The sequence below is a fragment of the Schistocerca piceifrons genome, chromosome X (genome assembly GCF_021461385.2).
Source record: "Schistocerca piceifrons isolate TAMUIC-IGC-003096 chromosome X, iqSchPice1.1, whole genome shotgun sequence".
Classification (NCBI taxonomy): domain Eukaryota; kingdom Metazoa; phylum Arthropoda; class Insecta; order Orthoptera; family Acrididae; genus Schistocerca; species Schistocerca piceifrons.
In genome coordinates, this window is record NC_060149.1 from 105315929 (window position 1) to 105336029 (window position 20101).

Below are 20101 nucleotides of genomic sequence, written 5' to 3' on the forward strand. Positions count from 1 at the left end.
TTATGAAGGAATCATAAATAAATTAGCAAGGTCTGTTTTATAAATAAGTGGAATATATTGTTAAGAAATCATCCTGTGTGGTCACATTCTGATGAAAAAGTGAAAGACTTCTGGGTTATAGAAACATAGATTACGGTAAATCTCACTACAAAACAATAATGTAGGACTTAAACATGGAAGTAGGACAAAAAAAGAAAAATTTGTCAGTTTGAAACTTTGGGTAAAACTGCTGAAATGACACATGTTAAATGTTCGTAGAATTTGCGAAGAACAGCAGCATACTGCCCTGTTACATTCGTAGTGACATTTTTCCGAATTTACTCCATGTGTATGCTAATGCCTGCTTGTAAAGACTCTGAATGCCATCATATTGTACGCAATTTCCTTTATAAATGGACTGTACATTCCTAGTACCTTTCCAGCATATGTAATTTCTTCCATTTGCCTTTCCTGAAAATGATTTTGTGTTATTGTCCCAGTTCACATTAATTCTTAATATTACCTCTAAATACTTGGACGATGTGAAATGCTCAAGATGTTTAACACTAACCTTATAATTAGATTATTTCTCTTTCTCATAGGCATTAAGTTGTATTCTCCACATTTAAAAGCTACAGTTCATTACATGTAGTGGAAATTTTGTCCAAATCATTTTGCATTTCCTTATCATCGCCCATCAACAACACTTTCCTGTAGATTACAGCATCATTAATGAACAATTGCACTGTGTTGCTGGCCCTGCCTGGTAAATTGTTTACACATATTGAAAACATTAGAGGCTCTGTTATGTTTCTTTGGGGCACACTCATCATTTTTTTCAACATTCTGCATAGGTATAACATACTGAATTCTGTTAGTGTAATATTCACCGGTCTGATATTATTATTGTTATTATTATTATTATTTTGTACATTTCTGCAACTACTGAAACGATACAGGATTTGGGATGGAAATCATTAAAACAAAGGTGTTTTTCGTTGCAGCGGAATCTTCTCACGAAATTCCAATCACCAACTTGCAAAAATGCAAAAATATTTTGTTGGCACCGGTCTACATAGGGAGAAATGATCACCGTGATGAAATAAGGGAAATCATAGCTCATACAGAAAGACAGGTGTTCGTTCTTTCCACACGCTATACGAGATTAGGATAATAGAGAATTGTGAAGGTGGTTCGATGAACCCTCTACCAGGCACTTAAATGTGAGTTGCAGAGTATTGATGTAGATGTAGAAGTTACGTTCAGCTGCATGTTGTGCCAAAGGGTGGTTTACTTTGCTCTTGGCCACAGTTTGGCGGGGGCCATTCATCCTGGTGGACAGCTGTTTGGTAGTCCACCAATATAAAAAGCTGTGCAATGATTGCAGCAGAGCTCGTGAATGGCATGGCTGCTTTCACAGATGGCATTGCCCCTAATGGGGTAGGATAAACCTGTGACAGTTGGAATAAGAAATGTTGGGTGGGTGGATTGGGCAGGTCTTGCACCTGGGTCTTCCACAGGGATATGTCCTTGTGGCAAGGGTTTGGAGTTGGGAGTGGTGTAGGGATGGACTAGGATGTTGGGGAGGTTGGATGGTGGAACACCACTTCAGTGGGAAGGATCTCAGATAGGATGTCCATCATTTCAGGGCATGATGATAGGTAATCAAAGCCCTGGCGAAAGATGTGGTCCAGTCGTTCCTGTGCAGAGTGGTACTGGGTAATAGAAGGGGGCATTCCTTTGTAGCTGGTTCTTGGGGGTGTGAGGGAAATGGCACAGGAGATGTTTGCAGACTAGGTCTGGGCCATAGTTCCTGTCTCTTAAGGGCTGGATGAGACCCACAGCGTACTATGTGAGGGAGTTCTTGTTACTGAGGCACACCATCCACAGGTGGCCATGCAGTATGGTAGGGATTTTTTTGTTGTGAAAGGGATGTCAGCTGTCGAAATGCAGGTTATTACATAAACAGTTTAAATTGCAAATATGTAGGGTCCTGACCAATTGTAACCTAATGGATGTAAAACATTGACAATAAAGAATACTGACAAGCAGCAGCTCAAGATATTTGAATACAGAGTTCTGCAAGATCAGTGGGGTAGTTCAGGATAGCAATGGTTCCTGGGAATCTAGAAAGAATTTTGAGTTGGGCCACCTCATACAAGAAGCTAACATCATAAGATTAGCCTGGCACAAACCAGGAGTCACTCCTACAGTGCTTAGGATTGATACTGGAAGAATAACTAGAAAGGTCTTTGAATAGAGGCCAACTGGGAGAAGACAGGTTTAAACCAGAAAAGTAGTGGGTAGACAATGTGGAAGAAGATACAAAATTTCTGAGTCAGAGAACAGTTGAGAAATGCACTGGAGAGGGCAGAATGGTGGAACTTAGTTGAATAGACTAAGACCCACATAAAGTTGTTATGCCATGAGAAGAACAATTATATCTGCGTAGCTACTCTATATGAGTGTATCTCGGTTAGTATTCGATGATACAGTACATTTTCTTAACAACTTTCGGAAATCTGGGAAGAAGGGATTTACCTATTCACTGCATTTTCTATTTGCAAGATATCATTTATGAATAAAGAATTTCATAAGCTTAGTATATGCCCTAGAGCCTTGCAACAGATGCATGGTATGTAATTATGTGCATCTGATCTTTTACCCTTTTCGTAACCAGGAGTCATGTGCACTTTTTTCCCCATTGCCACAAAAGAGATTCTCTATAAATATGAGCTAGAAAAGGGGTTAATTCTGTACTGGAATATTGTCAGGGTGTGGTGCCTTATTTGTTTTAAATAGTCTTAATTGCTTTTAAATATCAGGCTTGCTTATATTGATAATGCTCATTTGTGAGTCTTTATGGTGGTCAATCATTTATATGGTATTATCCTCCTGTGTGAATAAATTTTTAAAAGCAGAACTTAATATTTCTGTCTGCTGTCTTCAGTTTCGACAATAGATGAATCTGTGAGATGCTGAATGGAAGGCTTTGATCCCTCCATTGAAATTACATATGATCAAAACTTATGAGTGTGTCACGATACATCTGTCAAAAGATCTGATTGAACATTTTTGTAGGCTCCTTGCATACTCTTTCATGTGGATGCACAAGTTGCTATTAAGTTTTCCATATCAGTTTCCATGTTTTTGCAACCTCCTTTGAGGGAGTACCATCAGACCAAAATTAATCTTTGCTTCCTCTTATTACGTGGAACACATATGTAGATTGTGATTCATAAAGTATTTGGCATTTTCCACATATGAACTAAATGTTTTGCAGTTTGACCTTGAAGTAAGTAGGTACTGGCAGTCTGTTAGTTTGACCAAACGAAAATACTCCCCTAACGTTTCCTTTAATAGATTCACTAATCCCCCTCTATCAGTTGTGATGTGCTTCGAAGGATCAGCTCTGTTTCTAGCCAGGTTGCGTAAAATATTTCTTTTGTGTCTGAATTGGTGGACTAGTTGAAATATTTCGAGTTTCTACTGACTGTGGACTGTTAAGACGTAGAGTAAAAATGGATACTCACCAGGCAGGACATAGGAAATATATGTCATGAGGGGTAATTTAAGAATATGGAGATATAGTAAATCAAATTAAACACCATGTTCAGCATATTAAAAAATGAAAATTGTTTAGACATCAGTGAGAGAGGCAAGTACTTAAAGAAGATGCTTAAACAGATAACAAAAGATGCTGCTGGTGTGAACAACTTTATTGAATTGGGAAAAGGGGGATATCACAAGTGGACTGAGAGGTGGCTGTGAAAGAGAATGCAACTTTCAGACAGACAGAATGTGCTTAATTAAATAAAGTAGTTAGTAAATGTGTTCAAGCTGAAAATATGTGTTATGGAAATTTGGTTAGAGAAACAGGAATGAGGGAGACAAAGTGTTTGGTGGAAAACACATTTCATTTGTTGGCATTTGAGATATGAAGGAAAGCACCTGGAGATGATGTTTCAGCAGATGTGATTAACAGTGGAGGAAACAATATTTACAGAATGTCTGTGGAAGAAGACAGTTCTCCAAAGCTGGAACAAGACAGAAATTTCCAGATTGAGTCATTCATTCTGCAGCAGTGTGCACACCATGAAGCTTCAAAGGACTGCATACTCCACTGCAGAGTGAAAGATTCGTCCTGGGAATAATCCTCAAGGTTGTGGCTAACTGTTCTCCAAAACGTCTCTTCTTGCATGAGTGTTTGTCATACAAGGAATGCAATTATACATCTGTAGTGTGTGGAAGGTAGGAATGAGGTATTGCCAAAAGTGAAACTGTGAGTGGATGGTGAGTCACGCCTAGATAGCTCAATCAATACAAACATTATCCCCAGGTCAAGGTTTTGGTTTATAGTCACAGTTTGCCAACCAGAAAGTTTCGAAACAGTGCACAGTCAACTGCAAAGTGAAGGACTCATAGTGGAACTGACATTTGGTGGTGGCACATTGCCAACAACTGTCAGTTTACACGTGCCATTACAAACACTGATAGGAGAAACTCATTTTCAAGGTGTGCAATAGCAGTATGGTACATCTACGACGTAGAGATGGTATGTAGAGTCAATGTAGTGATTATAACATAGTCAAATATCCAAGAAACGTAGCAGAATGAGCCCACTTACCAGTACAATGTTTCGCCCTCTCTGGCCTGGATGAATGCACAGACACTGTTGAGAAGAGTGTCACAAAGCCATTGTACCCTCTCCTTAGGCAAGCCGACTCTCAACCATTGTAACTGGTCCTTGATATCGTGTATATTGGCACTGGGTTGGAGTTGTTGTCCAAGCTATTGGGGGTGGATCAGGGATTTTGTTGGCAACAGAAGTACCTCCATATCACACAGTCTGTAGACACACATGCCTTGTGAAAAATGGTACTACAGAACTGTTGCATGATAAGTAACACACAAGGACGTAGAATGTGCGTGACATGCCATTCTACCGTCACAGTTACGTCGATCACTAACAGCCGTGATCTTAAGTCATACTCGATGGCTCGCCCCACTATGATGTCAGAAGTAACATTGCTGTGTCTCTCCAAAACATTGGAAAAATTGTACCTCTCAAAGGTTGCCACCATACTTGCTGATGGTAGTCGTCTGGGATGGTGCAGAACTGCAGTTCATCACTGAACACAATACAACATTTGTGTTATGGTGTTAATGACAGCCTACAAGTGACAGAGTAATTCCCTAGTCCGCCTGCTGCTAGTCTCCAATAGAGCTCCTTATACTCCCCTTAAACTTGCCAACGAGTCCAGTGATGTCATCTCTGAACTCAGTCTCCATGTGCTCAGAAACTTGTCTCTGCCACTGGCCATTTAATCATTAGCTCATCATTTGAATCTTGTAAGATACAATTGGACTCTACCTGTGCAGATAGGAGAACAAGTTTACAAGTACAACAGAGAACTTGGGGCATTGCTGCTACTGCCACCCTTCCCTGGGTCTCACAACTCTTTTGTGAGTACGTACTTGGCTACCACGGGATCATAGCCTTTGCAGCATCACCTCTGTTCCCTGCTGCATGCTTGTATTTCCATTATCCCTTTCTCCCTCTGCCTCTCCACCGGATGGGTTTCTTGGTGCCGTCCCTGCTTGGACCTGGTGTATGATTGGGCCTTGAGTTTCCGCTTGTGGCATATTCCACAAGTTTTCATCAAATAAGACACATGATCCCCATTGTTGGGTTTGACCTGCCACCAGTTTTCAAAACTCTCCAGAGTTGTGGATGGTGCAAGGAACATTGACCAATGCGATGTGTGTTCCACTTTTGTGTGTTTCCATCAGTGCACCCTCCTTTAATACTGTAACACTCCCAAAACCTAGCACAGTAGCCACCACATTGTGGGTTGGGTCATCAAGTACCTGCATGGTAGTAGTCCCCTGACCACAGAGGGATTGCACTATTGGTACCTGAGTTGAAAACTCCCCATGCATGCCAAGGAGTATGTGCTAATCTTGACGGGGGCACAGGGACTCCGAGCAGTGTATTCGTGGCAAGGTAGCCCTTGCTGAGGCTGGGTGACACCTATGGAGGGAGTCCCTATTCGGAGTTAGTGGCACCATGGGGATCAGCCACAAATGAAGTGGATGAAGCTATCTCCTGCTGGTGGCCACACAGCTCCAGCAGTCTCTATGAAAGAACAGTCCTCTTTGAACACAAAGAGATACAACCTTAAAATGTTCCCTTCTGGCTTCACCATGAGAGAAACGTATGGCGAGACGGCAAGCAGAGCAGTACTCACCACAATACTTGGGTTGTACAAGGATTGATGGTGATTCCTTCTTGGCCACAAAGCCCTTGTTCTTTGTAGAGAACTTTGATGAAAAGTTTTGCAAAGTGGCAGCCATCTCTAAAATTAAAAATGTATCAGTTCTGATAAAAATAGCATCCTCTGCCCAGTTACGGACACTGCTCACTTGTAACATTCTGGATGACATAACAGTGACTGTCACTCTCCATAACAGTCTGAATTCAGTTCAGGACATCATTTTCCACAGAGACCTGCTCTTACAATCTGGTGATGAGCTATGCACCAACTAGCAGCTTGGAGTAATGGGACTGTACACATTGTCCATTGTGTACATAGGGGGTCTAGCTCATGGTCCCGCGGTAGAGTACTCAATTCCCAAGCACGGGGTCCCGGGTTCAATCCCCGGCAGGGTCAGGGGTTTTCACCTGCCTCGAGATGACTGGGTGTTGTGTCATCATCATCATCATCATCATCATCATTCATCCCCATTATGGTTGGAGGAAGGCAATGGCAAACCACCCCCACTAGGACCTTGCCTAGTACGGCGGTCCGGGTCTCCCGCATCGCTCCCCTACACTCTGTCAAGTAGTATGGGAATTCATTGTCATCAAGGACAATAGGGTTGCTATTGGTGCCTTCATCTTGGCTTTTATGGCCGGTATGCGACTTGGTAGTAATGGTATACCAATGCTATGTGAAACCGCATGTTGGGCCACCCCCCTTCCCCCTTATCCAGGGCTTCAAGTGCTTGAAATTGGGGCACATGTCTTCTCGTCACAACGCTAGCCCCATCTGTAGAGATTGTGGACAAATGCTGCATGCAAACACTCCCTGTGCACCCCCAGGGGGTCCACAACTCTTTCGTGGATATGTGCATGGTGAGCACGGGATCCCGAGCTAGTGCAGCTCCCTTTTCCTTTCCAGAGTGTACACCTTACCTTTTCACATCCCTCCCTGTCCTCCATCCTTCACCCCCCCCCCCCCCTCACCCCACACCTCCCCTTCTCTTTGGGTGTATGTTGTGTGCTTAGGACCGGAGACTGGTGCTTGTGAATGTAAGACATGGTTTCTCTTCTTTTATATCTCTAATGGAAAGTCTCTGCCCTTAATTTGTCCTTCTTTTTACTTTCTTCTCCATTGCAGCATTTGAGAATTTTTCTCTTCTTTCCCTTTCTTTGTTTCTTCCTTTCTCTTTCTTTCCTCCCTGTGCGTGTCTGAAGGCCAACCCATGTCTTACCAGTGACAGGGTAACGTGTAATTCCCTGCCCCGCATAGACAAATAGGACACATACGTACCCCCTGGTAAAGGCCAGGCGCAGGGGGGGGGGGGGTGATTTACCTGAGCTGGTACCTTTAGAACGTGCTGATTGGTCCCTCCACCCATTTCTCAGGAGGTGTGACCTGAGGTGTGGACAAACACCTAAGGTGTGAGTGCCCTCAGAGAGGGACCCCACTAGGAAGGAGTGCGCCATCGGAGATGCCAGTAATCATGGGGGATCCTTTTGCTGTGGTTTCTTCTACTTCTACAATTTCTGCCCACAAGAGGAATCTAGATGAGTTTCAGCCACGGACAATTCTTCTGTCAGTGCCAAAGTTCCTAGTTGTCTCTTGGTCTGAAAAAAGGCCAAGACATCTCTACAGACAGCCCTTTCATTATTCAGAAAGGTGTCGATGCAATAGCAGGTTCTGTAAAGTCTTGTTCCCGGTTATGAAATGGCACCTTGTTGTTAGAAACAGACAGTGCCCTCCAGGTACGTAAATTGCTTACTGCTACACACCTTCCCTGCCTACGTGGAAGCACACCTTACTTTAAATTGATTGCACAGGCTGGTTTACGCAAGATCACTCGATGGATTATCCAATGAGGATATTCAAAATTACCTGTCTGATCAGGTTGTAATGGCTGAACATTGATTCATGAAAAGGGTTGAAAAGGAAAGAAGTGGTACCGACTGGCACTCTCTTCTTGATGTTTGACAGAGTTCAACTTCCATCGAACATTAAAACGGAATATGGGATGATTTCAGTTTGCCCTTACATCCCCAACCCTACGCGTTGCTATCAATGTCAACAATTTAATCATACCAGCCAGCTGTGTTCCAATATGGCCAAATGCTTTACGTGTGGCAGGGATGCCCTTGAGGGTGATTGTCCATCAACTGTATGGGTGACCACGCTGCTTGCTCTAGAGATTACCCTATTTTTAAAGATGATAGAGTTATTGAGGAAATCCGAATGAAGGAAATGACGTCTACTTTTGCTGCTCATAAGTTATTCACCAGTAGGTAGCCCACTGTGCTACCAGCGGGTAAATATAGCATTGTCCTTGACCTACTAAGGAGGTAGCCACGCAGACTTACAATCTCACCTTTAGCGCCACGGTTGTCAAATCAGCCAGCCCAAAGATCGTTCAACTTCCCCACTATCACCTGCCCTTTCTAAGGCTCAACATTCATCAGCTCCTGCTACATCACGGGCCCCAAAATCAGACACCCAGACTTCCAAAAAAGAGCCTACCCGTGAAGATTTTTTTACGTACCCAGACCTCACAACCATTGACTGCTCCCTCATCTCAACATCCTGCTTCCAAGGAGACTCATAAGAAACAAAGTTCCTCTCCTTCTCCACCACGGTGTGTCCGTTCTGCAGCACCACCCAGCAGTAGCTGCCCTCGGCCACCTTCAATGTCAGAGATGCACCACTGGCAGCCAATGACCTAGCCGATCACTGGCAACAGGAGCTAACCCTCCTCCCCCCACCCCCACCCTGTCACCCCCCCCCCCCCCCCCGAACAATCTATGGGTCAGGATCTTCTGCCTCCGGCTGAATGACGTTCCACACTGTCGGCCACTGGCTATCAGCGGTCATTGAGCTGACGGCAACCGTGGTGAGATTTTCCCCTTTTCTGTCCAACCTATGTCAGTTATCCATTGGAATACCCGCAGAATTCGCTCCAGTCAGGATGAATTGTCGATCCTCTTATGATCCTACTCTCCGGTCATCTTCTGTCTTCAGAAAGCAAAGCTATGTCCCCATGATAACTTTGTCTTCCCTCATTCCCAATGAGTCCGGCTTGGTTGATGGTGCTCCGGCACATGGGGCACTTAATATTCTTTTTCATTATACTATCCATTATCACCCAATCCCCTTACACAGTTCCTTTCAAGCTGTCACTATATGTCTTTCCCTTTCTAGATACATCCTCTGTCTTTGTATCATATACATTCCATCGTCCACACCAATGGCAAGAACCGATCTCCTTCATCTCCTTGGTCAGCTCCCACACCCCTTTTTGTTGGTTGGGGACTTGAACGCCCATCACCCGCTTTGGGGATCTAGGTGTCCTTGTCTGAGAGGGCCCCCTATTGATTGACCTCTTCCACCAAGCGGATCTGGTTCGCCTCAACACCTGGTAACCCACATTTTTGTCTGGCTCTACATCATTCTACTCTCATTTGGACCTTTCCAGTGGTGCTGTTCACCTAGTTCAGCACTTTGAATGGTTTGCTGATACACACTTGATTGACCATTTTCCCTGTGTCCATCAATTACAGCCACAACTGCCATCTATGTGCCCAGGATGCTGGCAGTTTTCCCAAGCTGATTGGACACTTCCTCCTCTCTAGCAACATTTGATGACCGTCAATTTACTAGCATTGACCATCAGGCCACTCATGTGTTATGGAAGTTATTCTTACAGCCGTGGAACTTTCAATACCATGTACCTCCCCCCTCCCCCCCCCCCTCCCCGCTCCCAAGCTTCCAGTTAAGTCCGTTTATGTAAATTTTTGGTGTCATACGAAGTTTTATCTGCCTTCCGTACATCTAGGCCCTGTTGACCTTCCGTTTGCGGATGTCACCAAATTCTTGGGACTTACGTTTGACAGAAAACTGTGCTGGTCTTCCCACATTTCATATCTTTCAGCTCGCTGTCTGCGATTCCTCAACGCCCCACGTGTTCTGCATGGTACCTCCTGGGGAGCGGACCGAGTGGTCCTCCTCTGCCTATCTTGCACCTTCGCGCACTCGAAATTGTCCTATGAAAGCATAGTTTACTCCTCTGCACGGCCATCTGTTCTTTGGTATCTAGACTTTGTCCATCACTGTGGACTGCGTTTAGCGTCTGGAGCTTTTTACACCAGGCCCGTGGAGAGCCTTTACACCGAGACTGCTGAACCTCTACTGTCCAATCGGCGAACTGTCCTTGTGAGTCATTATGCTAGTCATCTGTCTTCCCTGCCTGCTTATCCGACCCATGCCCTTTTTTCTTACACCTCCTTGGATTTAGGGTATGCGGGGCACCCTTCCTCTCTGCTGCCACTGGGAGTCCACTTCCATCAACTGCTACGTTCCCTTTCCTTCCAAGTTCCTAAAACTTTCTTGACAAATGGGGTACGGCGCCACCTTGGCTTCGCTCCCGGACATGCCTTCTCTGTGACCTTTGTCAGCTTCCCAAGGCATTTGCTGCTCTATGCGCACAAATGGAGGATGCCACATTTATTTACACTGACGGCTCAAAGACCGCCTTTGGTGTTGGGAGTGCCTATATTGTTGGCGACACCCCAATTAGATTTCAGATTCCCGACCCGAGTTCGGTTCTTACTGTGGAGCTTTACACTGTTCTCCAGGCTGTCCAATACATCCATCGCCATAAACGGATTCAGTATATTATATGCGCGGATTCGCTAAGCTCTCTTCTCAACCTCCAAACTCTTTATCCTGTCCACCATCTGGTCCATCGGATTCAGGACTGCCTCCACATGCTCATCTTGGGGGGCATCTCTGTGGCATTCCGCTGGGTCTTAGGACATGTTGGTATCTGCGGAAACAAAGCAACCAATGTAGCGGCAAAGGCTGCAGTCTCTCTTCCTTGGCCCGCGGCTTGCATGTTTCCCTTTGCCAAACTACAGAGCGTTTTATGTCGTAGTGTTGCTCTGTTATGGCACACACATTGGTCATCACTTCCTGATAATAAATACTTAACATAAAACCTCTTCCCTGTGCTTGGACCTCTTCCTTCCGGCCTTGTCGCAGATGGGGGTAATTTTAACTAGACTCCGAATTGGGCTCTGTCTTTTTGGCCATCGACATCTTGTAAGTGGCGATCCTCCCCCGCTTTGTCCCACTGCTCTCAACTGTGGACGGTTAGACACTTCCTACTTCAGTGCCCCTGTTTTAATCTGCTATGCACCTGTTTACACTGTCGCCTGAGATATCTCCCCTTTTAGCAGATGACACATGCCCAGCAGGTCGCGTCCTTGACTTTATCAGTGTTAAGTGAGATGACATCAGTCATTTGACGCCCTTTTCAGGGAAAACCACCCCCCTTCAATAGCAATTTCCTGAAATTTCCTCCAATTTTTTGAGTCCCTCCTTGAGTTTTGCTCCCATTCCTGCTGATTTAAATTTCGGTTTTTTACCCTTCACTAAGCCACAGAATGGGTGCTTATGACCGTAGCAGTTTTGTGCCCTAAAACCAGGCTGCTGGTCACAGGGCTTTGTGATCATGCTCTTTACCCGAAACTCATTCAGAGAAGCTCACACAATCATCAAAATCCTCTTAGGAGAGTAAAGGCAAGAAAAAGTCCTCCAAGAAGAAGGCCATTCTGGTGACCCCCATGCCACCAAATCCTACCTGTTCCACTCCTGAGGCCGAGGTAGAGATTCTAGTGACCCCTGAGACACAACAGGACCCAAAACCTATGTATATTGATGCCATAACCCCTCAACCAGTGGCAGCAAGTAACCCTAAGGAATAACCTGCCCCCTTGGTCACTTCATGGCCTCACTGTACGTTGACATTTTTCTCCAGCGGAATTGTGGCAATTTTTCCACCACTTGGCTGAGCTATGACATATGTTGAGCACATCACCTGGCTTCCGCATTGCTGTCCAGGAGACTTGGTTTCCAGCAAGGCAGACCCAATGCCTTTGTGGATACTGGGGATATTATAAGAATCATGCTGTGTATGACAGGTTGTCAGGAGTTTGCAAATGTGTTCTAGACAGTCTGTATAGCAAACTCGTGCTTATTAATACACCTTTGGAGACTGTTGCTGTTTGGATAAGAGCATTTCAGGATATTACCATCTGCAATATTTACCTCCCTGTCAGTGGTGAAGTGTCTCAGAACATACTATTTGCACTGGTTTCTCAGCTCCTCCACCTTTCCAAAATTGGGTGATTTCAACATCAGTAAACCTTTGTGGGGTGGAACAGTGGTCATTGGCCATGGTAAAGACCTCGAAACTATATTGGCCCAACTTGACTTTTGCCTCTTGAATACTGGTACCCCCAGCACACTTCAGTGTGGCACACACAACCTTCTCGGCCATAGACATTTCCATTTGCAGTCTTTGTCTTCTCCCATCCATGCCTAGAGGGTCCATGGTGACATGTGTGGTAGTGACCACTTCTCAATGTTCCTGTACCTCCCTCAGTGTTACTCCCCTGGACGCCTGCCCAGAAGGGCTCTCAACAGTACTGACAGGTATGCTTTCACCTCTGCTGTCGACCTTAGCTCCCTGCCACTCGGAGATATCAATGATGTAGTCCAGAATATAACTACAGCAATTCTTTTGGCAAATGATTTAGGGATCCCCTCTTCCTTGTGCCCGCCGTGATGGAAGACAGTTCCTTGGTGGTCTTTGAAACACAAAGGACGTTCAAGATCATAGGCAGGTTCTCCAACTTCATAAGCGGCACTTACCGATGGAGCATCTCATTGCCTTTAAGCAGCTCTGTGCCCGGGTCTGCCACTTTATAAAGAGACTGAAGTGAGAATGTTGGGAACAGTATGTTTCAACCATTGGAGCATGTACCTCTCCTTCACAGGTTTGGGCTAAGATCAGACATGTCTATAGATACCAGATACCTGCAGGTGTACCTGGTATTACCTTGAATGGCACTGTCTACACTCACCAGACACTGTTGTTGAATGTTTTGTTCTGCACTACTCTCAAGCATCAGCATCTGAGAATTAACCTGCCTTTTGTGTCCTAAAACAATGGTTGAAATTAAAACAATTATCTTGTACTACACACCACCTGGAGCTATATAATGCTCCATACAGTAAGTGAGAATTCGTCAGTGTCCTCGCACACTGCCCTGATACAGCCCCAGGTCCAGACCGCATCCACAACCAAATGATCAAGCACCTACTGGTGGATTGTCAGCATCATATCCTTGCCATCTTTAACCACATCAGGCACGAGGTTGAGTTCCCATTGCAGTGGCGAGAAAGCATCATTGCCCCAGTACTGAAACGGGGTACGAATTCTTTAGAGACAGACAGTTATTGCCCAATAAGTCTCACCAGTGTTCCCTGTAATTTTCTTGAATGCATGGTGAGCCAGCAGCTGTGTTGGCTCCTTGAGTGTTGGTGTCTTCTGTCTCTGTCCCAGGGCAGTTTTTGCCATGACCATTCCACTACCGATAACCTGGTTTACCTGGAGTCTGCCATCAGAACAGCTTTTGCCTGACATCAACACATTATAGTTGTCTTGCTTGATTTGCAAAAGGCTTATGACACGACATCCTTGGTACCTTACATGAGTGGAGTCTCCAGGGTCCGCTCCTGGGTTTCATCCAGAACATCCTACCACGTCGTACGATCCGGGTTCAAGTTGGTGTTTCCTACAGTACACCCCATATCCAGGAGAATGGGGTCCTGCAGGGCTTTGTACTGAATGCCCCTCTTTCTAGTTGCCATCGATGGTCCGGCAGCAGCTGTGGGTTCCTTAGTATCATGCTGATGACTTTTGCCTCTGCTATTCCTCATCTAGTTGGTGTCACTGAACGTCAACTGCAAGGCGCCATACAAAATGCCCAGGCATGGCCCCTCACCCATGGCCTTAGATTTTCTGTCACCAAGACTCATATCGTGCACTTCCGTCAATGTTGTAACATTCACACACAACCAAAGCGTTGCCTTGATGACCAACTACTCAGTCTCGTGGAGACTTATCAGTTTGTATAACTGGTCATTGATTTCCAGTTGACATGGATTTTCCATCTTTGCCAGCTTAAGTGGAAGTGATGGCTACACCTTTATACACTTCTCTGCCAGAGTAACACTAGCTGGGGTGCAGATCGCACTACCCTTCTGCAGCTTTACAGAATCCTGATACAATCACGCCTTTATTATGGGAGTCTGGCATAGGGTTCGACATCACTCTCAGCATTGTGGATACTGGGTCTTATACATCACTCTGGGGTTCAACTTGCAACAGGAGCCTTTCGAATTGACCCTGTGAACAGCTTATTCGTGGAGGCTGGGGTCCCTCCATTGCGTATCAGACACCATGCAATTATGCTAGCCATGTTTGCAGCTTCCCTAAGCATTCGAATTACTATCACCTCTTTCCAAACATGGTAAGTCATCTCCTGCAACGGCGACCACAATCAGGAATTACGATCGCAATCCACATCTTGTTTATACTCTCTGAACTTCAGTTGTTTCCTCTTCCACCTCTCCTGTGGACCCACTCCTGTACACATCTGTGGTGCATCCCTCAACCGCAGCTTTGTCTTGATCTATCACAAGGTCCAAAAGACTTGTTCATCCCGAGGTCCTCCGCCACTAATTTTTCTTGATCCTTCGCACATCCGTAGGTCCAGGAGTCATCTACACTGATGGCTTGATGGTTGTGGTCGTGTGGGCTTTGCTTATACTTGTGTGGGGCGTACTGAACTGCTCTCATTGTGGGGATGGCTGTTTTGTGGGGGTCCTCCATGCAGGACTCTACTGTCCTTTGCCGGCTCTGCATCAGCCATACAAGGCTGACCCATGGTCATATCCATCGCGAGGACCCACCCCACTGTCGGTGTGGCTCGTGTTTGACAGTGGTCCACATTTTGCTGGACTGTTCAAATCTAGGCACCCTGCGCTGGACTTGTAATCTCCCTGACTCGCTACCCCTGGAGTTTGGAGATGATGCCCCGCGTGAGAGTGTGCGCGAGTGCGAGCGCGCATGCCTAACAGTTACATGTAGACTCACACACCACCGATTCTGTGATGACAGTACAAGAAAGCAGGACATTGAGGATGAAGTGTATTATCTAAATGGTGATAAGTTATTAAACTGAATTTACACCAGTTCTCGAAAAAGTCACGGAAATGAATGATAAGCTACATAACTCACTATTGGTCCATGGACACAAATTGCGATTACTGAAAGAATATGCAAATAGTGCAATCCTGCAGTCAGGTTCTGTACTAAATCATGACTAGCCTTACTGTCCTGCACATTTCAGTAAGAGAGAATGAAACAATGAATAGGAAGCAATTGCAGTGACACCTTTCTCAGACTCATCATACAAAACTGTAGTGGGAAGAAAGGAAGCCAATATCGCACCGATGTAGCAGTGGAGCCTTGATTTCTAAAGTTCGCAATCCTCGATGTTAAACTCGTACTTCCTCCATTTGTGATCTCTAGTCTCTCAGTGGTGCAGGATGACACAATGTTGCAGGTAGTTGATTAATATTTCCTGAATGACATTTGCAGATATGTAGGGTTACGATAGGCTTGGTGCACAATACCACTATCCTCCTTTTTGGTGTTCAGATGTTGTTTACTAGAACATTGGCGAAGAGTATCCTTGCCTTCACATTCCCATGCAGTCAAACATTGGGCAAACATCGTATCCGAATTCCTCACAAATCTTGGTATTGCACAATTTGACCAGACAGGAAAATGGAGATCCACAATGAGGCCCTTTTCAAATCCTATCAGGTGCTTTTAAACGCAGTTTCACAAAAGCACATGATGTCGCTAAGTCCTTCACAGTAATCACATGTAATGCTGTTCATGCCCCCTTGTATATCCCACCAGATCTGGTAACAGCACTGAACGGGAACAGTACTAATGGACTCTGGTGGCCATTTTAGCTGTCACAGAGAATTGCAGCTCAAATTACTTCCATGCCTGCTGACAGTATGTAAGTATACAAAGTTACATTGACACCTAACCATGCCTTCTTAACATTTTTTGTCAGGTGGTGTATTTCCAGTGGTTTGTCACCAATAATTTAATAAAACGTTAATAGATAGCTTGGTCATTTTATGTGCAAAACGTTACATTTATTAATGTTTGGAGTGAACTCCCAGTGTCGATTTCATCCTGTTAAGTATAAGGGACCGAGTTGTATCTGCTAAGAAATCCATAATCTAGCCACAGTATGTTCGATACATGACAGCTTGTAATTTTTTCACTAAACAACAGTATGGAACTTTATCAGATGCTTTCTGAAAGTCGGTGAACACTGTATTAATCTGGGTGCAGTTGTTTATGGTGCCCTGGATCTCTTGTACAAAAAGAGTCAGAAACATTTCACAAGAGCTCCATTTATTGAATCTATGTTGGTTTTTATAGGAAAAATTTTTGTTCTCCAAAAAAATCATAATGTGTGAGCATAAAACATGTTACATAAATCTACAATAAATTGATATCAGCGATATAAGCCTGACATAATTTTTCAAAATCTGTTTCTTATAAGTTGGGAGTAACTTGGATTGATTAGTGAAGTGTATTGCATTGTATTGTATGGAACGCAGGACCTAGAAACGACAGAGAGGCTTCATCCCCACCATAGCCCTCAGTGGTTCACAACCCCACAACAGGCTACAGCAGTCCACTCACCCTCCACCACCCTACACCAAACTCAGAAACTCAGGGTTATTGTGCTGTTCGAACTCCAGTGGACACCCTGCCCCCCCCCCCCCTCCCCCTCCCCTCCCACCCCCTGGGAATGTCACACACCAGATAAGTGTAACCCCGATGTTTGCGTGGTAGAGTGTAATTATGGTGTATGCGTACGTGGAGATAGTGTTTGTGCAGCAATCACCGACATAGTGTAACCAAGGCGGAATAAGGGGAGCCAGCCTGGATCCGCCGAGGCAGATGGAAAACCGCCTTAAAAACCATCCACAGACTGGCTGGCACAACAGATTTCAACACTAATCTGCCGGGCGGATCCGTGCCAGGGACCGGCATGCCTTCCCACCTGGAAAGCAGCGCGTTAGACCGCTCAGCTAACCGGGCAGGCAGCAAAATGTAACTCACCCAAATTATTTGGTAAATAGAAGGTAAAACTGATATTACAGGGCATCATTGCCCACTTTACTGCATAAATGATAGGTACTGGTACTGGAGCACAACTTGCATTATGCTAGCGGGCTTAGACTTGATATTTAGTACATTCCCCCATTTGTTGTTGTGGAAAGCTTACTAAGCAAACCGTTGCAAGTGTCGTGTCACTATACGCTTCTTTCCACAGTCTGTCGATTTGTTTTTAATTGCTTAGCTCCATTAATAGAATAGTTGCTTCAGTAGCTGCGTAAATGAAAATAAGTAAATAAATAAAAAAACTAAGATTATTGACCACATTGCAGTATACTCTCCCCTTTGTTATATACCGCTTGTCAAAAATCCTGCTTCACACACACACACACACACACACACACACACACACACACACACACACCCCTACACCTACACTACCTACCTACCTACCTACCTTAGATGAACCATTAAGGATGAATTAAATGGCATAGCTCAAATTGTGTGGAATTTACTGGAGACTGCAGGAAATGAGGTTAACTGTGGAATTGCTCATGTGAAGGTACATAAATAGTATTGTTGAATAATCCTCTCAAAACAACATTCTTTGTCAGAAAAGTGTTGTATAGTGTGCTGAATCACTGGTGTTATCAAAGCAGTCTTCCTACTGCTGATGGGTTGTGAACAATGCTGAAACAGAGAGATGTGAATTTTTTGGGATAAGGAATAGTATTAAAAATTGAATTTTATTGTTTTACTGACAGTAAAAGTTTTCGTGCACTTACTTAAAATAAATTCATTTTTTGGTATTCTAGAAAAAAAGTCAAGATTTTTTTTAAGTGAGCAATAACCCTCTTCTGCAGAAATTATTGCAAAAGGACACATTTACCTGTCTGCAGTTTACTGCAAGAGATGCATTTTGTTGCAGATGTGAACAGTGTACTTTGGATCTCTATAGCTAGCAGCATTTGACGTACTTTCTGAATTAGATCTATCTATCTAGGCCGCTGTTAGTACATGGTGTCTTTGTTGCAGCTGCACAACAATTAATAAAGATGAGTTAGATGTGGTGATATGTCTCTTGGCATGGACCAGAAAAATTTTGTTTGAAGTATGTCTCGCCACCAAGTAAAATGATAATGGAAACCATAACCAAACTAGCTAATTACTTGCTTTGTAATATTTTACAAATGAAAGATTGTACTCAGTTTAACACCCATAATTATTTAACTAGTCTATTGGAAAGAAGGTACATCTGTTAGACATTGGTATCTAACAAAATGTGCTTCCTCATCCCACCGTAAAGAAGCAGTTTTATACTTTTCTTACCTGTAGAATCTGTGTTTATTTCTTTAATCATTGCTCAGCGTGTCAGGCCTAAGTAGATTTGTTAATAATACTATTGAATCAGTACATCGTACTTCAAAACTAATCTGACAAAAAATGTCCCCCCTCCTCTATTCAACAATGCTAATGTACTTTTGTACCTTTTTCTTCATTTCAAATTTTAAAGAGGATCTCATTTCTTCCAGTTTCCAATAGATTATGGGCACTTGGAAGACACATCATTCATTTTCTCTGTAATGTTTTGCCCAAACCATAATTAATTAGTCATGACAGATGAGAATGTGTGACAAGCTACGATCCAAAACTTGATCTCTTGCTTATCAGAAAAATACATATTCCTCCAGAAGCAGTTTGTTTCCTGTGTCACTGATGTTGCCCTTCTTTTATTTCCAAATTCTACACCCAGAAGTTTTTCTCCCACAGGGTCTATGGGAGCAAATATCAATGGTATCAGATTGTGTCATTGCATTTCATTGTTATCATTCTGACTGATTTCATTCTTTTCATTTCAGTAAATTTAATTCCATTAATAAAACATAATTTACCAGAATTATCAGACATACTGTTTTCTAGAAAAAGGGCAGTTACAGTAGGCCAGGGACATCATGTATACGTTAGTCAGTATGAATATAATAAAACTGAGATTTGTTGATTCTGTTAGCCTGTGACAAAAATTGAATTCTGCTTTATCAGAAACATTAATTTTTCTCCGTAATTTGCTGTTTTATATTTCTTTCTATTCTGTCTCCACCTCCACTCATGAACTCATTCCCTTTGGCACCCTTCTCATTTCTCTTCTGCAGAAGGAAAGTAAATAATAATAATAATAATAATAATAATAATAATAATAATAATATGCTATAATGAAATACTTTTTGGTGTGGCACTTTTGCTATAGTGTGATGAATTTTAATCTTATATCATCTGCTACTGTACTGTTGTTTTTAAATCTATTGAAACGTAACTAGTCACATACATATTTCTATGCATATTCTATTTTTTTAGTTTCAGGAAATGATATGAATGTTGGTGAATTTGGAAGAAGGCTGTTCAAAGTGGAAGATAGCGAAGAAGAGTTATCATAATGTATTTTCATATGAAAATTCTAATAAGCAGGAAATGATTACACTATTTTTTTTGCAAATTTTGTACATTTCTGTAGCTTTACAGAAAATATTTTATTAAAAATGCTTGTGAGGGGAGAAAGATTGTCCTCATATTTCGTGTATTACATGCAGTTGTAAGATACTTAACCAGTTAATGAACTAGCTGCAGTTTTAAACTGTGTTTATAGCCCCTTAATTGTTGCAATGTTATTTTGTTAATTTGTTAAATTTCATTATTTTATCACTAGGACGTTCTGTGTGTGTTCCGTGCTTTTAAGTAATTTCTGTGATATATAATTTCAGAAACTTGTTTAATAGTTATTGTTATGATCTTGCCTAATTTATTTTTT

The 20101-nt window shown here is 43.3% G+C and overlaps 1 protein-coding gene across 1 annotated transcript in view; it reads left to right on the forward strand.

Moving 5' to 3' along the window:
- Positions 1 to 19842, forward strand: part of LOC124722482 (orphan steroid hormone receptor 2-like) — a 108551-nt gene extending 88709 nt beyond the window's left edge. Inside the window, exon 11 of the mRNA XM_047247638.1 lies at positions 19651 to 19842. Coding sequence (XP_047103594.1) covers positions 19651 to 19730 — 80 coding nt within the window. The 3' untranslated portion in view covers positions 19731 to 19842. The remainder of the gene's footprint in view (positions 1 to 19650) is intronic.
- The last annotated feature ends 259 nt before the right edge of the window (positions 19843 to 20101 follow it).